Source organism: Diospyros lotus, chromosome 6, assembly GCF_014633365.1.
Source record: "Diospyros lotus cultivar Yz01 chromosome 6, ASM1463336v1, whole genome shotgun sequence".
Lineage (NCBI taxonomy): Eukaryota > Viridiplantae > Streptophyta > Magnoliopsida > Ericales > Ebenaceae > Diospyros > Diospyros lotus.
Genome location: NC_068343.1, coordinates 13563360 through 13585034, shown reverse-complemented (window position 1 = coordinate 13585034; position 21675 = coordinate 13563360). Strand labels below are relative to the sequence as shown.

The 21675-nt window shown below is 36.2% G+C and overlaps 1 protein-coding gene across 8 annotated transcripts in view; it reads left to right on the top strand.

Annotated features, from left to right (window-relative positions):
- Positions 1–16455: 16455 nt before the first annotated feature.
- The window catches only part of LOC127804306 (uncharacterized), a 45709-nt gene continuing 40489 nt past the window's right edge, over positions 16456–21675 (top strand). For all 8 annotated transcript variants that reach the window (XM_052341160.1, XM_052341158.1, XM_052341157.1 and 5 more), the window contains exons 1-2: positions 16456–17768; positions 21475–21559. In XM_052341160.1, coding sequence (XP_052197120.1) covers positions 16665–17768; positions 21475–21559 — 1189 coding nt within the window. In that variant the 5' untranslated portion in view covers positions 16456–16664. The remainder of the gene's footprint in view (positions 17769–21474; positions 21560–21675) is intronic.

Below are 21675 nucleotides of genomic sequence, written 5' to 3'. Positions count from 1 at the left end.
GAAATGTTTAATAATGAAATTGGGTACATTGTACGTAAAAATTGCAGCTTTCAATATAAGGAGTGAAGATGTGTACCTTCGACAGTTAGGGCACCGCTTCGTCACAAACTTTTTGTAAGTAAATCATCATTTTATTACTTTTACTTTGTATATTTATATATTTTCTTATTCCTAATATTATATGACTTCTTTTCTTTTTTAGACTATTTTTTATATCAACATTGAGGATAAGAATGTACAAAAGGTCATCGATAAACAAATGCAATGAGCTTGGAGAGGCCACAAATATAAACTACATGCTTACTTCAAAGAAATTGGAGGAGAGGAAGATCTAATTAAGGCCAAGAGTAAGTGCCATGAGGAAGTGAGCCAAGAGGATTGGGATTACCTTTGTGATCTTTGGACAAATCCTATTTTTATGGTAATGCTCATAATTGTTTTTTAGGATTTCTCTTTCTTATTAATGAAAATATATATTTATTAGTGAATTGTTGATTTTAAAAGGAACGAGCACAGAAGAATGCCGACTCTCGTGCAAAACGAAAGTGGGAATCTAGAAATGGTTCAAGGAGTACAGCGCGTCATCACGTTATTCGCGGAGCTAACTTAGATGCCCCGACAGGACATATTGAGACTTGGCATCTTCGACATTGGCATTCCGAACACGGTTGGTCATCTCCAGAGTTAGAGGCTAAATATGTGAGTATATTATTTTTTTCCTAAGTTAAAAGAGTTAGAATACATAGAATGTTATCAAATTTAGCTAAATGAGAACTACACTCTTGGAATCATCTAGAGTAGATTGGAAATTGACATATATTGTAATACCCCGAGAGCCCAGAGAAGTTAGAATATATCGAGGATAGTGTAAGAGAGGAAACAACACCAGCTGGATACCTTTTGGGCTGAATGTTGGCAAAGAACTCCCAAGTTAAGCGTGCTTAACCTGGGGTAATCCAGGGATGGGTGACCCCCCTGGGAAGTTCGTGTAGGCCCATCAGGGTAAGTTGTTTCGGTTCTTCCTATCGCTCGAGCGGGATGTTACAAATGGTATCAGAGCCGACTCCCGAGCCTCTGAGCGCGGTGGTGGGGCAAACCTCAGCGAGGAGGCTGAGTCTCGAGGGGGGTGTGAGGCCCCTATGGGGGGTGCATGTAGGCACCTTAGGCGAATCCCACATCGGCCATGCACGGGGGGAGATCTGGGACCGGTTGTAAGGTCGCATGACGAGGACGTCATGTGCTTAAGGGGGGGGAGAATGTAATACCCCGAGAGCCCAGAGAAGTTAGAATATATCGAGGATAGTGTAAGAGAGGAAACAACACCAGCTGGATACCTTTTGGGCTGAATGTTGGCAAAGAACTCCCAAGTTAAGCGTGCTTAACCTGGGGTAATCCAGGGATGGGTGACCCCCCTGGGAAGTTCGTGTAGGCCCATCAGGGTAAGTTGTTCCGGTTCTTCCTATCGCTCGAGCGGGATGTTACATATATCTTACATTTGATACCTTCATCATCCCTTCAGTTGACACATGAAGATGTTTTTAATTACTAATTAAAAACATTGGCATAATTGAGTATATACCCTATAAATTTAATTGCTTTACATTGGCATAATTGAGACTATATTTTTAATTTAAAAATAGTTGATTAAGAATATGTTGCATTTTTTTACAGGAACAAATGATGCAGCTAAGGCGAGATAATCCTCCAGATAAAATGACTGATAAAGATATTTTAGAAAAGGTCCTTGGATGACAATCTGTTCGATTGTTTGGTTGGGGGCGATCTCCTAGTACTTCTGGGACAACATGCACTAGTGAGGAGTCTAGTCGTCCAACCTACAATGAATTGGTAGAAGATTTGAACCAATACAAGTCTCTTTTTCGAGAGCTCCAAGGAGATGTAAACATGCTGCGACAAGTGTTAATTGAGAAAAATATTATGCCTCCTCCATCCACTCCACATGTACCATCGGATCATAGTTCAGGGCGATCTCGCCTCAGCCATTCCCGTCTCGACCCATCCAGCTCCAGCCACTCCCTCCATTCTACTGAACAGGAGTTTGGGGACGAGATTTAATAATTTGTTTTATGCTTTTTTTTCATATATGTTTGAACTTTTTAGGTGACTTCATGATTTTATGCTTGTTTTGTGACTTTATGACTTTTTTTATGCATATATATTTGAACTATATTGTAATAGATGTTTCAACAATTGAAATTTTAAATATACAATTTTAGTTTTATCCACACATAATATGTTTTTTAGCCACACATATAAAAATTATCCTTTCATATAGAAATTATTTTTTATATTATTGCCCACACATAATATATTTATTACCCACATTATAATTTTTTTTTACCCACACATATTCTAAATTTTTTTAAATTATTATCCACACATAATATTTTTTTTACCTACACATAATGTTTTTTACCCACACATATGAAAATTATTTTTTATATTATTACCCACACATAATTTTAACTTTACCTACACATAAACAAATACACGTGTCATGCCACATCATTATTCAATTAAAGCCATGTCATCAAACACGTCATCAGCCACGTCACAATTACAACTTCCCGACATAAAAATACCTACATATACAAAAATATTTATCTACACATATATGTGTGGGTAATATCTTAAGTTTTGCCCACACATAAATATATGTGCGGGTAAAAGTTTTTTTCTACCACCTGTTACCCACACATCTTGACATTTGCATTATGTGTAAGGAAAAATTATAGTTGACACATAAGGTAATTTTTACCCATATTTACGTGTGTGGGTAAAACCCTCAAATTCTTGTAGTGCCGCTCGCCTCCAGCCGGCCACCGTGCGCCACCGCGCTTGCTGCCGCCGCTACTGCTTGCGTCGCCCCCTCTCGGCTGTTGTCGCTTCGCTGGGCAGCTATGGCCGAGCTTCACTCGGCCAGCTTCCATGACCGCCCGCCCCTCCCTCTTTTTATCTCTCTCTCTCTCTCACTGCTCTCATTCCCTATCAACCCCGATCTCACCCTCTCGATCTCTCTCATCCGATCTCTATCTCTCACTCTCTGCTCGCCCTCCCCCTGTCTCTCCTCTGCTCACTTTGAAAAACATGGCCACTGGCCATTCCATAGCTTCCACGCACACGAGCACAACACACATTTTAACACATTTTACTTAACTAAATTTAATTAATTTAATTTATTCTTTTATTATTATTTTCAAAATTTGAGGATATTACAAACTACCTCTACAACTTTCGCCACCATCGATGCCTTTTTCCGTTGATTCCCCTCATTTATGGCCACCATCAACGATGACCAATTTTTTTTTTTTTTTACTTTTCTATACATGTTGTTAAGCTCAAGGGTAAGTAAATACGATTTTGATGATAACAAAAATATTTTTATGATATAAATGTATTTATTTCTTATACAAAAAGTAAATTTATTTTGAATTAAAAGTGGGTACAAAGAGTAAATTTATTTTGAATTAAAGATGGATTGTCTTTAAACATATTTCCTTATTTTGATCATTTATGTCTCAAAAATTTATGTTTGAATTTTTATTTCTTGATAAATGCATTTCTTATTTATGCAAAAAGTATATTTATTTTGAATTAAATGAGTTATTTTTAAACATCTTTTCTCTTTCTCATACAAAAAGTAATTTTTTTTTGAATTAAAGAGAATTGATTTTAAACATGTTTTCTCTTACTTATGCAAAAAGTAAATTTATTTTGAATTAAAAGATAATTGCTTTTAAACATCTTTTTTATTTTAATCATTTATGTCTCAAAAGCTTACATTTGAATTTTTCAAATTTTGAATTAAAGCAGAATTATTTTTAGACATATTTTCTCTTATTCATGCAAAAGTAAATTTATTTTGAATTAAAGAAAATTTGATTTTAGACATGTTTTATTGTTTTAATCATTTATGTCTCAAAAATTTATATTTGAATTTTCGAATCTTGATTTTTCATGCAAAAAGTAAAATTATTTTAAATTAAAGGTAAGATATATTTTATTATTGTTTGAGAAAGGTTAAACATTTTTTGAATTTCAAATTTCATATTAACATTTTCTTTAATGGCTAGTGTGTTTGAAAGATGTATATATATAAGGTAAGTATGGAGGCTCAAGATAGAACAAACTTGATAGAGCATTCAAACAAGAGTAAGAAAGTTCGAAGTGCTGGAAATGTGCTAGTTGGTTGAATTCTCAACCGTTGGTGACTTGTTTATAATTGTCTCTGGTTGTAAGTTTGTTATTTTTACTCACTTGTTGTGTGAGGGGATTGTATTTGCTAGTAGTGTGCTAATAGTTCTTGGTTAGACAAGGGATTGTATGTTGGTTCTAACTCAAATTACAAACTAGTGTTGATTCTCTCTAGTGGAACCTTAAGCTAAGTTTCAAGAAAGATGATTAAGCTCTTTAACGCCGAACCTCTATAAATTTCTCTTATTCTATGTAGTTATGTGATTTTATTGATTTCAATCCTATTGCAATCACCACATATTAAGATCACAAATTTAAGAGTTTTCAAAAGAACTAAAATTATTAATTTTTGAAAAACCCAATTCACCCCCCTCTTGAGTATTTTTCTGGACAACAATTGGTATCAGAGCATGTATATAATCTACTCTAGTTGTCTATTACTATTTCTCGTGATATTTATCTTTTATATTTTACTATGACAACCATTATTAGTAATGGTACAATCGAATGTCAGTCCACAAATAGACCTTATTTGTTTCATAGCATAAACTATAACTATTGGAAAGTTAGAATGAAAATTTATGTTCAAGCTAATGATTATGATGCATGGAAATCCATAACTAAAAGTATAGAAATGCCTATCAAAATAGAAGAAGGGGAAGTAATTCCAAAACCTGAGGAAGAATATAATGAAGATGATATTAAGAATGCACAAAGTAATGCTAAAGCTATGAATCTTTTATATTGTGTATTTTCACCCACTGAATTTAATAGAATCTCAGGTTGTGACACAGCTAAGAAAATATGGGATATGTTACAAGTAACACATGAAGGGACTAATTAAGTTAAGGAAACTATGATTGGCATGCTTGTTCATAGTTATGATTTTTTAAGATGAAATCTGATAAGTCTATTTCTGAAATGTTTACTAGATTTACTGATATTATTAATAATCTTAAATCTATTGGCAAAACTTATCCTAACCATGAAATTGTTAGAAAGCTTTTAAAGTGTTTGCCAAAGAAATGGAAGCCCAAAGTCATTGCCATTCAAGAGTTAAAAAATCTCAAGACTCTTACCCTTGATGAGCTAATGGGATCTCTCATTACCTATGAGAGGGAGCTCAAAGAAGAGGACAACAACATTAAAAAGAAAAGAACTATTGCGTTGAAGTCCATTGAAGAGAAAGATGAAACGGATGACAGTGATGAGGATGATGAGCTTGCCCTCATCACAAAAAGATACAACATGTTGATGAAGAGAAAGTTTCTCAAAAAGAAACTTCAAAAGAAAATGGAGGATTCTCAAAAGAAATAGTCAATTATTTGCTATGAGTGCAAGAAACTTGGCCATATTAAGCCCAAATGTCCATTGCTCAAGAAATCAAAGAAGAAGGCAATAGTGGCGACATGGCCCGATAGTTAAGAAAGTGAGCAAGATGATGAGGCTCAAGATGAGATTGCAAGTATAGTTCTCTTGGCTCTTGAGGATGAGGTAAAACCAAACTCTTATTCTTTAGATTTAACATATGAACAACTCCTTGATGCATTTTATGATGTTTTGATAAATTTGAAAAAGTTTCTACAAAAAAATCCACTTTAAAAAATGAAATGACTTCTTTAAGAAAATAAAATGATGCTATGAAAATAAAAATAAAAAACTTTGAAGTAGAAAGTGTTTCTCTAATATTAAAAAATGAAAGTCTTGAAAAAAAAAATGAAAGTCTCAAAAAAGAAAATGAAAGTTTGAAAAATCAAGTAAAAGAGAAAATAATTTTTTTTAAAAAATAAGCAAAATAAAGATAATAAAACAAAGAAAAATAATTTTTATAATCCTAATCAAAAGATCTAAAAAAATAAGTTTTGACAAAAATCTAAAGAAAAATCATTATTCTTTGGTACATGTTTTTCTTGTTATGAAGAAGGGCATAAAGCCTACTCATGCCCATATAAAAGAAAATTAGTTAAAAAAGTATGGGTGCCTAAAAATATGCTTCCAGAATTTTCTAATCAAGCCGGACCCAAGGAAGTTTGAGTACTAAAAACAAGTGCTTGAAATGTTTGTAGGAAAAATCAAAGTCTCAATGGAGTGCAACGTGGTTTTTGGATAGCGGATGCTCAAGGCATATGATTAGAGATCCAAACAATTTCCTTGAACTCAAACTAAAGGATTGAGACTTCGTAACTTTTGGGGATAACGCCAAAGATAAAATAATTGGTGCTGGAAAAATAGGTAATGCTCATTCTACTATCATTGGTGCTGGAAAAATTATTGGTTCTTATAGCATTGTGTCTTAAGACAAATCATCTCGGCATAATAAGGCCTTGTGGCAAAGGGACCTTGCAGTAGTGTGCCTAAATACGAATCATCTCGGCGCCAATAGGGCTTGAAAAAAAGGCATACAAAAGACATGGTGGTCTTGTGGCAAAGGAATGACGGGTCTCGCAGCGAAGCCAGCACTCGTGGCAAGACCTTAACCTCACGGTAATGGTAAGACCGTAACTCCTTGGCATGGATGAAGCCTTGAGGAAAATTCTTTCTCATGGCATAGTAAGCCTCGCAACAAAAATATCCCAAGGTTAAGAATATCTATCTTGGTGAGGGCAAATGCTCGTGGCAAAGCCAAGCACGCTTGCAGCAAGGCTAAGCCTTGCGACAATACCTCATTCTCATCGCTGGATGACTAACACATGTCAACACCTTATACCCTCAGAATTTGTGCCCTATAAATACTTTGCAATAGGACTTATAAGGGGATTCAAAAAGATTTGTAAACTTTAAACACTAAGAGTATTTAGACTGTTTCTAAGGGGTACTAACTTAAGCGTTGGAAGGTCATTGCGGGAGAGGATTCCCTCCAGTCTTCTAACCTTTTTTTCATGAGTATTAATAAGGAGACAGAGCTTCCTTGCGGCACTCTCACCCTTACAGGGAAACACAAACCCTTATGGCAACCACTCTTGTGGCAACCCCTTGTAGCAACCACCATTGCAGTAACCTCCTTGCGACAGCTTCCTTGTGGCACCCCCCTTTGCGATACTCTCATCCTAAAGGCATTCACATCCTCGAGGTAGTCTCACCCATACGACACTCACATTCAGCAAGCTCCACGTTATAAAATTTAATTGTTGTATTTTTTGCAACAACAACTGCATTACCTCATATTTCCCATAACAATGTAGCCCACACGTTTCAGGTTCTTTTTCTTCTAGGGAGTCTTTCCCAACGAGAGAGGTTTCTCCTAAATGCCTTTTCCGAGCTTAGCCTTGGGACACACAACTTGTGGCTAGAGAAACGCTACGCCTACATGGGGAAGCGCACTGTACTTCAGCACATGCGTGTCACAAGTCCCTATCACTGACCGATGGATTTAAATACCTATCAATCCCTTTATTTTATGGCCATTTCCCCAAAATTTAGGAGGCTTTGGGAGATCTTTTCTTTTAGCACATTCCCATATCTGGAAGCGTTCTTCTAGAGATCACATCATCATGCATCCAACACACAATTTGTTGCAGTTTTCTATGCATTATTGCGCATTGTTTTCTACCTCATCACCATGTCATTGTATGACTTAAGTGTCAGAGGGTTCGCAGAGGAGAAATTCTCGTGCATTTTCTAACTGTTTTCGGTCTCGTAGGACCCTTTCCATCTGCGCCACGACTATTCCAATGTGATTTTCCCGATCCTCCTAAATCCTCACAACCCTAAATCCTCACACCCTAAATCCATTATCTGGCATCACACCAACTTTCTTGGACAATGGATTGAATCCTTCATCTGACTTCTCCTGTATTGGTACGCTCGCAATGTAGATTTTGTTGTTTGCCAGGCCTTATTGATTCTTTGTTGAGTTTTCCCGAAACAAATAAATTTTAATTGTTGTTTTTCAACAACAATTTTTTTTGTGTTCCCTCTGCCAATATTCTTGGGTGGGTAGATTTGACTATCAACATTGAGATTCTTGTAATAAAATCTTTTTTTTATGTATATACATCTTAGATACACTCCTAATACAATATTGGTATGTGGACAATAGATTGTTAGATAGCATTCATTTGACTACAATTAATACCCTAAGTAAGGGTTGATTTGTATAGTGATGGTGAATACAGACTCATTGTTCATTGTTATTGGTATTATTGATGAAACATTTCATTTGCTAACAATAATAAATCAGTCTTATTGATTTGGCATCGTGTTGGAACCAATGTTGAATTAAATGAGTATTAACATTGATATAACTGAACTACATTAAGGAGTATTATTCTTTAGTGAGACCCACAATCATATTAGAGGATAACCTCAGTTGTGGCTTAAATTTAGGTCGTAGTAAGGGGGTTCACCAATCAATGTCCATTCCATAACATTTTAAAAGATACAAAACATCTAAAATATTAAGGTTCATATGGTAAACATTTTATCATCATCTGTGTGCTAAGACATTCTCTTATTACCTAATTTGGTAATATCTTAATTGCTTACCTACACTTGTGCTAGATGATGTCCATAATTGCCATAGATCACTCTCTGCTTCTAACTTGCTTTGAATTTTGCAATCCCCCATCATTTTCAAAATGTAAGTGTTTTGTGGAACCTTTAATTGGTAGTTTGGTCGATCTTCCATAATCTATTTCATTTCCTTATCAAAGGACTTGGTCACAATTGTGGGTGCCCTCTTAGACACGGTCTATTGGGGTTATCCTCATCATTTTGATAAGGCTTCAATGTATGGAATATTAGATGAATTTAAGGTGATAAGTAAAGCTTGTAGAAAATTTTACCTGCTTAGTTATCACTAGGTAGGCCCTTCATATTTTCAAATTAACCTTTTTCGTGAGACATATTGAAGGCTTTGAATTATTGTATCAACTTGATTATTATAATGTCCTTTACATTATAGATGGCGCATCTATGTTTTTAGTTAGTAATTTTTTTTTATCGTCTTGGAAGCTTTGTCAATATAGGATTGTGTCTCTTCTATTTTCTCTTGCAAATAAGTAGTCAAATGAAAAACTCTAGGCTCTTCACCTTGTAAGTTGTCTTAGGGTTTGTGTTAGTAGTTTTTGGCTATTTGAAAAACATTCATTTCAATAAATTCATTTTGTTGCATATTATATAATAGTTTTAACATATCCAAAAATTTTATATGAAATCATTGGTCGACACTCACAAAATGTCTCATATAGCATTCAAACAAGTTGTTCAATTGCTTGATTTAGCTATGAATTCGCTTTTAGAGAAGTGAAGTTTTGAGTTAAGAAACTTAAATAATTCATTCATAACAAATGTCATAGCCATGGGCGGATTTATTGTGTGTGTAAGGGGGTAATTGCCTCCCAAGCTCAGACAAAATTAAGAATATATATTATATTTATTTTAAATATATATTCCCCCCCCCCCCCCCCCCACTCTCATCGAGAATTTGGAAAGCAGTTATTCTCAACCAAGTTAAATATTACATTCACTTTAAGTGTCTCTTACTAAACTCTCTCCTCCCCCACTCAAACAAAATTAAAAATTATAAAAAATTATATTTATTATAAATTTTATCCAACACTAATCTATTTCCTTCTCCACCCACGGTCTTCTTCACCCTCAGCCGAAAATTTGAAAGACCAAACGTTATTTTCCCAATTTCTCTCATTTTTATTTTCTCTCAATAATACATCTATAAATAATTAATTTTATAAAATATAATCGTTTGATCTTGAATCTGATCGTATTTTCACCATGAAAATGGGCTCAATCTATAAAAAGGTAAGTTTTAGAATTTTTAACAATTATTTTTACTTTTTCAATACAGATCCATGATATATATGTATATATGCATGATTTGATACTTTTTTTATCCGATAATTGTTGTATAACTTTAACTTTTACATTTTTTATCATCGTTGTTTGCCCTATGCTTAAGTATCATGGCTCCGCCCCTAGTTACAACCGAACATATTTTTGTACCTCGACAAATAACTATTTTTATTTTGACTTTTGTCGCATTGTATGTTTTTAAATTATATTATGAAATTTAAAAAATTCAAAATCCATTTCTTTCATCCAATTTATTGAAAATTGCATATAGGTATCCAATAAGAACATTTTAAGGCCAAACTCATATTTTGCCTTTGTACTTTTATATATTTTTTGTGTAATTATTCAAATTTTTTATTGTTTTGATTACATCTACTGAACTTGATTTTTGAGTCAATTTAATTTATATATTTTGATCTTTTTCATGTGGTAATGTAAACTTTTCGTTATTTTAAATACACATCTGAATCTGTATTTTTGAGTCAATTTAATTTTAATATTTTTATATAAAAAAGTAAAATAAAATAACAAAATACATACCACACTCTTTTCATTTCAAAGTATATGAATTAAATTAATTCAAAAATGCTAGTTTAGAAATGTAATTAAAATAATAAAAAATTTGAGTTATCGCATAAAAAAATTTAAAGTGTAAAGATTAAATTGAATCGAAAATGTAAGTTAAAAAAATAATCAAAATAATACAAAGTTTAAATGACCATAAACAACATCTATATAATAAGACAATAGGGTTTTTGAAAATGTCTCAAATGTATCAGAGACATATTTTATATCAATGACTGAGATTAATTTTGAATATTTATCAATAGCTGAGATACATTTAAATTCCTGCCCAACACTCATTGAACATCTATCAATGGCTTAAATATATATATTAATTAATATATATAGCACTGATTGATGGAGATAAGAATTAATGTATGATGTGATTGATGGAGATAGCTCTTCGGCGCAATGCCTCACTTACTACCTCTCTCTTTCTCCCTCTTCCACTCATTTACTCATTGCCTCACACTCTCCCTCTCTCAGAGACCCACCAAGTCGCCCCACTCGCTCACTCACTGCCTCTCTCTCTCTTCCTCCCACCCACCCGCGCAATCATCGGCCCCCTTATCGCGCCACCGGTCGTCGTGGCCCCATCTCCAACCGAAGTTGTCCGCCATCACCTCAAGCTTCATTGCGACTCCTCGCTGCTCAAAGCCATCGTCACCCATCCCCGTCTCCAGCCGAAGCTATCCACCGTCACTTGAAGCTCCATTACGTTCCTCGTTGCTCAAAGCCGTTGCCGCCTGAAGCTCCATCGCGACCTCAAGCTGCTCAAAGCCGTTGGTGCCTCAAGTTGCCTTTACGCCGTGTGTCGCCCCGACCCCACTATCGGGTGCCACCACAACCTACATTACAACCCCGACCTGCTCGAAGGATGGTTATGCTCCTGTCAATATAAAACTTTAAAATAATATGGACGCCCTGAGTGGGGTCCAAGCTTAGCCACCTTCAACCGGATGAGAGCTCGAGAGTAAATTGCAACAAGAGGGTTTTTGAAAATGTCTCAAATGTATCAGAGACACATTTTATATCAATGACTGAGATTAATTTTGAATATTTATCAATAGCTGAGATACATTTAAATTCCCGCCCAACACTCATTGAACATCTATCAATGGCTTAAATATATATATTAATTAATATATATAGCACTGATTGATGGAGATAAGAATTAATGTATGATGTGATTGATGGAGATAGCTCTTCGGCGCAATGCCTCACTACCTCTCTCTTTCTCCCTCTTCCACTCATTTACTCATTGCCTCACACTCTTCCTCTCTCAAAGACCCACCAAGTCGCCCCTCATTTACTCATTGCCTCACACTTTCCCTCTCTCAAAGACCCACCAAGTCGCCCCACTCGCTCACTCACTGCCTATCTCTCTCTCTTCCTCCCACCCACCCACGCAATCATCGGCCTCCTTATCGCACCACCGGCCGTCGTGGCCCCATCTCCAACCAAAGTTGTCCGCCATCACCTCAAGCTTCATTGTGACTCCTCGCTGCTCAAAGCCATCGTCACCCATCCCCGTCTCCAACCGAAGCTATCCACCGTCACTTGAAGCTCCATTACGTTCCTCGCTGCTCAAAGCCGTCGCCGCCTGAAGCTCCATCGCGACCTCAAGCTGCTCAAAGCCGTTGGTGCCTCAAGTTGCCTCTACGCCGTGTGTCGCCCCGACCCCACTATCGGGTGCCACCACAACCTACATTACAACCCCGACTTGCTCGAAGGATGGTTATGCTCCTGTCAATATAAAACTTTAAAATAATATGGACGCCCTGAGTGGGGTCCAGGCTTGGCCACCTTCGACTGGACAAGAGCTCGAGAGTAAATTGCAAGGGCAACGGAAACTTACCTAAGCCTCATACCTGATTAGGCCCTTGGAGCATAAATCCAATTTCAAACAAATACCAACAAACCCAATAAATTACTTCAAACACCAAACATAATTAAGCATATCTTAGGTTTTGGCCGTAGCCGATAGGTACAAGTTCCCTACCCTACTGGGTTTACTTATAGTGGGAACCTTAACTTGATTCCAGTTTACTTTAGGTTAAACCATAATCGACACTCATAGTTAACACACAGTAGTTATATTACATTATTAACATTTGGGGTTAACCCACACCCCTACGGTTAATGGTCGTTGCCAACTGGCAGCTCATCTATCAGCACCGCCTTTCCTTTCTTGAATCCTGAGCCACATGCTGGGTTAGTGGGAAAATACAGAGGTGAGTCCCGGGGACTCAGTAAGGGTAATATGAGTTGTAGTAAATTAAAATGCATGACAATTATATAATAATGTGAAGTGCATCATGCATGTAGGCCTGTCCACCTCACCTTGATTCGGATTTTGGTGGCCCCACAAATTTCATTTAGGACCCCATCTCGAGACTCACACGGTCCAAATCTACAGCCCCATGCCTAGACACTTCTCTCACAGTCTAATACAAGCCATGCCAAAATAAATCTACACGAAAACCATATTAAACCTTACCGTGCATTAATCACTTGCTTCGCGTCGGTTTCACGTCCCAATTTCCTATACAATTGTAAAATAAAATAATTTAATTAAACGCGCAGTCAATTTTAATTATCGTCGCTACATCAGTAATTAATTTAGCTAAACATGTCATTGACTTATAATTAGCACTATTAAATAAATTTAAAAATATTTTATACCTCGCGTATACACACAGGCAACATTTCCGCGAGTTAAAACTTACAATGCGTTAACAGCGATGAGACACCGCTATTTATAAGCGCCAGGTGAAGAAGAAATCGGCCGAGGGAGGTGAAAAATTTGGCTACCAGGGCCTCCTACATGCTGCCACGTGGCAGCAAGGGAGAGGGGGTGGGTGGCACATAGCCATCCACGCGGCACGGCTGGGGCTGCGTAGTTGGCGCGCATGGCCGCGTGAGTGGCCGCGTGCATGGGTGCCCCTTGACGCTCCAAAACAACGTCGTTTTGGGGCGCCTTGGTTGATTAAAAATCAGCCTTTCTTCAGCACGCAAGCACGACCTTCCGCGTGTTTGAACCCGCGATCGCTGCCTCCCTCATGCGCGCTCGCGACCGCCCGTGCCAGCCGCCTCATTCAACCATTTAGTCCCTACCATTTTACTTAATGTGATCTTGGCCTCTTTTTCGGAATTCACGCTACAGCCCCCAATTTTCCAGAATTTGCGCAACACACCCACACACCCCTTATTTCCATTATTTCACTTACTCCCTAAAATTCCAAAACCTATTAATTTAATTTATTTCCTTCTTCCCCATTATTTTCATAAATATCCTCATAGCCACAATTATTTAATAATCATGATTAATTCATCTCAATTTCACGATTAACCAATAATCACACAAATCATCATAAACTCACTAATTAATTATTTGTTTCCAAGTCTAGGGTGTTACACGCCGCCATCGCCTCAAGCTCGATCGCATCCTTCTCACCATATCTGTTGAATCGCCTCTACATATATGTATTTTGTTTGTGTGTATATATATTTATGTATTTCGTGTATTTTGTAGTCCCAAGATGGATTGAGATGGAATATTTTTGTTTTGGTCCTATATATTAATTATTATAATGTTATTTGAGAGATCATAGTGTATGTTAATATTTATTAGATTAATTAAATATAGTATGTAAACTATCAATCAAATTTTGTGTGTAATTTCATAATATTTTAATACACCGTAGTTCAAATTTTATGATGGAATATAATAGTGATGAAGCAAAGAGAATGAATATGACATTGATGTACAATGAAGATGTTCATGTAGATGAGTTGAGCTATGATTTACAAAGGTGTTAATTTTTTTTGTATTTAATTTATAATTTTAATGTTAGATTTTGCTTTTTGCCTTTATTCCATGTAATATAGCTGATATTTGAATACACCGTAATTCAAATTTTATGGTGGATATATGTTAGTGATGAAGCAAAGAGAATGAGTATGACACTGATGTACAATGAAGATGTTTATGCATATGAGTTGGGCTATAATTCACAGAGGTACTAAATTTTTTTATATTTAATTTACAATTTTAATGTTGGATTTTGCTTTTCACATTTATTCTATGTAATATAACTTTAGTTTTAATTGAGAATTTGTTTGATATTGATTTTAATAAAAAATTAAATTTACATGTTGATGCTCTTAATTATAAACAACTAAAAACAATTTCTTTATAAAATAAAAATAAAAATAAATACAAAAACAACCCTCATAATTTATGTAGGATGATTTCTCTATTTTTTGATTTCAAATTTAAAATGTCACTATTTTATGTTAAAAATAAAATTATTATTATTATCATTATCATATATTCTATAAATTTTTTTGTAATTATTTGTCCTCATATACCTTAAAAACTTCAAACCCAAAACCAAACAAATCATTTATCAAGACCCAATTTACCTAGAAGCCCACTTAACCCAACATCAATGGTGAATACATGGCACCAGAAAATAATAAATGCTATTTTATTTTTAATTTTATCAAAAATTATTAATTATCATGTATCAAATTTTCACATTATGTCATCTTACTTAATTTGGTATTTTGTCTATGTATTATTATCTATAAACTGTTCTTACTCATGTGTCGTAGTCAATGGCAGTGGTGACAAGTAAAAGTTTTAATACTTTTGCCATTTAATTGTGTCTAAATCTCCAAAGCCTCTTATTTTCCATTGCCATTGCACCGAATGTATTTTAGGAGTTGTTTAAAAAGAAAGTGAGAGTAAGGGTGATTTGTTATGGAGTTATCTAAAAAAAGTAGTCTGAGAGGGAAGATACTATTTGTTTGGAACTATTTAAAAAGAAAGTGAAGGTGATCTATTTGAAAAGAAACTATCAATCGGATGTATTATTTGATATTTAATTTTTAATTTAATTTATTCATATTGTAAAGCATTTACTGATGTGTTTTATTATATAAATTTAATATTTATTTTTATTATAAAACGTTAACAAATATATAGAGATGGGAAATGGACGGGGTGGGTTGGCCCAGCCCGCATCTCGCTTGGCCCACCCATTTGGTGGGCTGGGCTGAATTTGACCTGCGAGGGAGATGGGTTGGGCCAGGGAAATGGAAAGTAGGGCTTGGCACGGCCCTATGGCCCTTAATAAATGGGTCAAAACGGGTTGGGCCGACCTGTGGGTCGATTATCTAAGCCGGCGCATGAGCCATTTATTTTTAATTTTTAAATATTTTTTTTATTTTTTTCTCAAATGTAACTAATATTTTTTAAAATATGTTTATAAGTATAGTAAACATTACAGTAAAATTATGTTTACAACATAATTTTTAATTATTATGTTTGAAATATGTTTATAATTACTAATTACAAACATAATTTTTTAAATAATTTTTTATTTTTTTGTGGGTCAGGCCAGACCATTTTAGCGGGCCAGTTGATGGGCCGACCCACAGGCCATTTTGATGGACCACGTCGCGGGCCACATATCACTGGCCTGGCACAGCTCTTATTTTGCTGGGCGGGCTGGCCCGACCCATCTGGTACAGTACTGAGCGGGCCTGGCTCATGGGTTGCCCCGCCTATTTGCCATCTCTACAAATATACAATAACTGTAATTTTTATTTTTTGTTTAGTATTTATAATTTTTTTCTTGTTCTTATATTTTGATTTGTATTATTAGTGAACATTATAAATTTTATATGTTTATTTGTTATTTGAGTTTTGTAAAATGTTTAATATAAATAAAATTATTATAACATAACATATATATAAATTATAACTGTATTTTAATTTTAATATTATTTATACTAGGCTAGTAAAAATATATGAACAAATATATACGTACGGCCAACATTGTAACGAACGTCTGTATTCATTCGTATACAAAATTTGTGTAAATGTACAAGAAAAATTGTAAGCACATCGCTTCCCATTAGCGATTCCCCATCAACGTTGATCGGATCAGGTGAGGAACAAGCAATATTGTATATAAGCCCGATTACTCTCCTCAATCCTCATCCCGTTGAACGCAACCCGACCTAGGGTTTTGGGAATTCTTCTCTGCAGCCAAACAAGCACAATGGAAGTCGCCACCTCTCGGAACCACGCCCCCAAGCGGAAGCGGGACTACCCCACCGCCGCCGAAGAGGATGACGACTCATTTGGAGAACCGCTCACCGGTCGGAATGACAACGGCGTTGATCTGTCCCTCCTCGAGGCCGTGGAGAGGTCCCAGAACGCCGTCGAAGTGCTCGACCTTAAAGTCCTAAAGAAGCTCGTCCTCTCGTTCGAACGCCGCCTCAAGGACAACATTGAAGCCCGCCTCAAGTACCCCGACCAGCCGGAGAAGTTCGCCGACTCCGAAATCTTGCTCCACGACGAGATCATTAAACTTAAACTCCTCGCCGGAGGTCCGGAGCTCTACCCGGACCTCGTCAATCTCAACACCATCCCGTCTATTCTCGGCCTCCTGACTCACGACAACACCGACATCGCCATTGACGTCGTCAGCTTGCTCCAGGACTTGACTGACGAGGACGTGCTCGAGGACAACGACGAGCCTGCTCAAGTCCTCGTCGACGCGCTTATCGAAAACAATGTCCTTGAATTGCTTGTTCAGAACTTGTTGAGGCTATCCGAGACCGATCCCGACGAGATGGCCGCAGTGTACAACACGCTGGCGACGATTGAGAACTTGATCGAGGTCAAGCCAGCGGTGGCGGAGATGGTGTGCGAGAGGACGAAATTGATGAGATGGTTACTGGGTAAGATCAAGGTTAGAGAGTTCGACAGTAACAAACAGTATGCCTCGGAGATACTGGCCATTTTGCTGCAGAATAGTCCGGGGAACCAGAAGAGGCTGGGGCAGATGAATGGCGTGGATGTGATGTTGCAGGCGGTTGCGATGTTCAAGTCGCGTGACCCGAAGACGCAGGACGAGGAGGAGATGGTGGAGAACTTGTTTGACTGTCTGTGTTGTTTGTTGATGCCGTTGGAGAACAAGGAGAGGTTTGTGAAGGCCGAAGGGGTAGAGCTGATGATTATTATCATGAATCAGAAGAAATCCTGTTATGGGTCCGCAATTAGGGCTCTTGATTTTGCAATGACGAACTATCCACCAGCCTGTGAACGATTTGTGGATGTGATGGGGTTGAAGACTGCCTTTCCTGCTTTCATGGGTAAGGCAAGTTCAGGTCTCTTTCTCTTTTCCTGTTCTTTGAAATCGAGTGGGTTTTGTTTAGCTCATAGTGGATAATAGAAATGGCTGGACAGATTTATCAAGTTTCAAGAATAAAAAATGACTGAAAAGCACATATCAATATCAGAAAAAAGAGAAGTATAATTCTTAGTTATATGCTGAATTAGTGAAGTTCTTGTTTAGGGGGATTACTTCATCAATGCCATTTCTTATGCATTTCTACTGTTGGCTGTAACTTCGTGAACTCTTGCTTGGTTAACCAAGAAATTTTGTTAACTTGGGTAGGAAATAAATATGGCTTATTCCACAAAATATGAATGCAGAGGGCATGAGGACTCTCCTTGGCCATTTGGTTAGCATGAATGCTGAAATTGACACCATGCCAAGTGCTTGAAAGTTATTTCTACCAAATATTGGTGTAATCCCAGTCGTCCACCGCACTCAATCTAACCCTCAATCCTCACGATCAATAGACAAATTCCCACACACTAACGAAGAAAACAGAATATGGAAATAGAAACATACACACATACAAAGTCGGGATTTATCCTGGTTCAGTTCTTCAAATGAAGAACCTATGTCCAGACTGCCTTTGGCCTTTCTCCACTATCTTGAAAGCACAATCGACGATTACATCACATGCACTGCTGTCTGATCTCTCACAGCCCTACACACACAGGCTATATAGACTCCCGAGATTACAAAGCACTCTACTTTTCTCTCACACACAGCACAATCTCGACCTCTCTCTCTTGCCCAAGATAGGAAAAACCCGTGCCTCCCAATGAGGCCCCGACCCCCTATTTATAATACATAAGGGGTGGACATTACAAGATGATATCGCGATAAAACCGGTACTCTACTAACCAACTTAACAGAAAACTAACTAGTGAAATTCCTAATACATCCTTGACAAATACCCTCCCGAGCCTTTTAACTAATCTAAGACAAATGATTTAACAATTGGTTTAAAGGATGAAGGACCTGTCCACAGCCAGCGTGCAATTTGAATGATTATTATTTTCTGTTTTCTTTCTTTTCTCTTTGTTATTTTCTGCATGTGGAGAACTTCTGAATCGCTGGAGTCATTGAGGAAAAGCTTACATTCATGGATATTAGCTACAACTTTGGTGCCTAGTTGTTTTCTCCGTCTCATTATTTATATATAAAAAAAACTCAGCACCATCAAGTTTCCCATCAAATTATGAGGTTTTTGTGCAAAACTAAAGAAGATTAGTGTCACAAGTTCCATAAGTGGTAAGTTTAGGATTTATTGATTTTTGATGTTGAAACAGAAGGTTCAACCTGTCTCTCTCTCTCTCTACCCAAGTTATTAGGGATTTACACAGTAAGGAGACCTTCGATTTTTAGGGTTTTCTGGGAATGGTATCCTTGATGTAGTAGTAACAAAAATATTGAGCTTTTGGCCTGTGATGCAGAATAACTATACTATACATATACATGTATTATTTGTATTTTCTCAGTAATAAATCTAACAAAAAGTTTGTCAGACCCTTAGAAACAAGGGAATTCTCTATCGAATCGGTGAGAATTGGGTAGGAAATTTTTTGGGGGGGGGAATGAGAAGAAATGCAGGGGGAAAAGAGAAGAACAAAAAACGGTGGAAAGGATTGAGAGAGAATTGAGGCAGGATAGATCAGAGTTCTTAATTGTATTGATAGATGCCTCCAAAATGAGCGGGATCAATTTATATATTCATCCACACCTCTGGAAAATGTGCCAATAGCAACCCAAATACTCCTATAAGAGTACAATTGACAGTAGCTTATTGAACTGCCTATTTTACAATGTACAAGTCTCTAATACTCCTATAACTGTAGGTACATTAAAATTTCCCCTTGCTTAAAACATTTCTTGTCCTCGAGAAATTCAAACATTTCTAATACTCCTATTGTTTCTAAATTTGTATAGTTTCTTTTTGGGTCGTTCCTATCCTCTATAAGAGGACTTGTGTATACTGAATTAATTAAGAAAGTAGAAGTATTCTTTTTCTCTACAATATTAGAGATCCCAGGAATGTGGTTTTCCCATGGGAATCACATTCCCACCTTCAGACTTGGGAAAGTTACTTTCCCAAGTGATGGGAATGTGATATATATTTTTTAAGACAGATCTACCTTTAGCCAACAATATAAAACCCTCACAGACAGATCTACCTTCAGCCAATTTATTTTCTCTCAACTTGTTGAGGTCGATACAGGTATGATTCTTCTCCGTATTTTCTCTTCTGCGCCGTTTCTTCACTTTCTCTTCTCCTCTCCATTTGTTTCTCCAATCTCCTTTTGCGATATATATAATATGCTATGTTTTGTTTGCATGACTCTAGTTGTTTGGTTGTTCCACGAATCTGCTTTGTGATCTTGCTTTGTGTATATATATTTATATAATATGTTTTGTATATATGTAATGTTTTGTGTGTATATATATAATATGCGTTATATATATGATGCTTTGCATATATATAAAAAATATGTTTTGTATATATGTAATGTTTTGCATGTATATATAATATGTTTTTATTGATGTTTAATTTCTCTAGTTATTATATATTTTCAAACAATAAATATATTATTACATTGTTTTGATTTTTCGTTATTATGTTGTTTTGATACATATTTATTTAAATATAATATTTTAAATTATTAATACTTAATAAATGTCTTTTATGCACACAATTTATATCATAAGTCAAAAGGGTATTTTTGGAATTTTTGAATACTTTCCTAGGAAAGTATTTAAAATACCAAACACGTTAATTCTACTTTTCCAAGATTTTAACCATACTTTACCTTGTATACCGACATCAACATTAGTGATTCCCAGGAATCACATTCCTGGGATTTTAATTGGTGGGAAGGCACCAAAAGCAACCTTTTGATACTGTTCTGGCAATTGTAAAGCTGGGACTTATGGCAATGTGGTTTGAGGTTTTGAGAAGCAAAGAATGAACTACTAGTAGAACAAATATGTGGAACCTGTTTTGAAAAAAAAAGAAAAGGAAGGGAAGGGCAGTGAAAGGTAAATGATGTTTCAAAAAATAGGTCCAAATACCATATCATGATTTAAATGGCAACAGAAACATCATCATGAGTCCTGTGTATTATGTGTCTACTTATCACAGGGAGGGAGGCCCTCATGCTGTCTCTTTAATTTGCAGAGCTGCCACTGAAGTATACAGCCCATTTCTAGTCATTACCTTGTTAGAACTTATTTGAGACTTTGTTCCCTTCTGTCCTATTCTTTTTCATTAGAAGGTTTCAGTTCCTTGTTAGTGTATTGTTGAGGTTCTAGGAGAGATCAACCACCCATCGCAATAAGCATCTTCAGAAGACTTCAAGCTTGCTCCCAATTTGTCAGAAAGCTTGAATGCCAGCTTGAGCATTGGAAAATGGTTATCTACATGCGTTTACTGCTTCTGCTGATATTGCTGGTTTTCATCGATCCTTGTGATGGTTTTCTTTTTGCTTTTAGGTGTTCATTAGTTGGTAAGCTCTTTGAAATATGATATGTTTACAGTTTTTGATCTTTGTTAAGAAGCGAGTGGCTTATTATTTACACATTTCACGGACTTCAATTCTTTTGAAAGAATTGATAATCTTAACGTGTTTCACTTTCTTGTCATTTTTAATCTTAATGTGTTTCACTTTCTTTTCATTTTTTCCCCTGCCAGATTCCAATGAACAAAAAGAACAAGAAAAAACGCTACAAAGAGGAGTTGGAAGAGCGCCTCATATCGCTAATTGCATCATTATTTGGTATGAAGAAGTTGGAGATTTTTGTTTTGAATGTTGATTTATGGCTATCATTTATTAAATGCATATAAGTGCTTAAAAATCCATTGCCCTTTATTTGTTACTTATTAAATTATGAT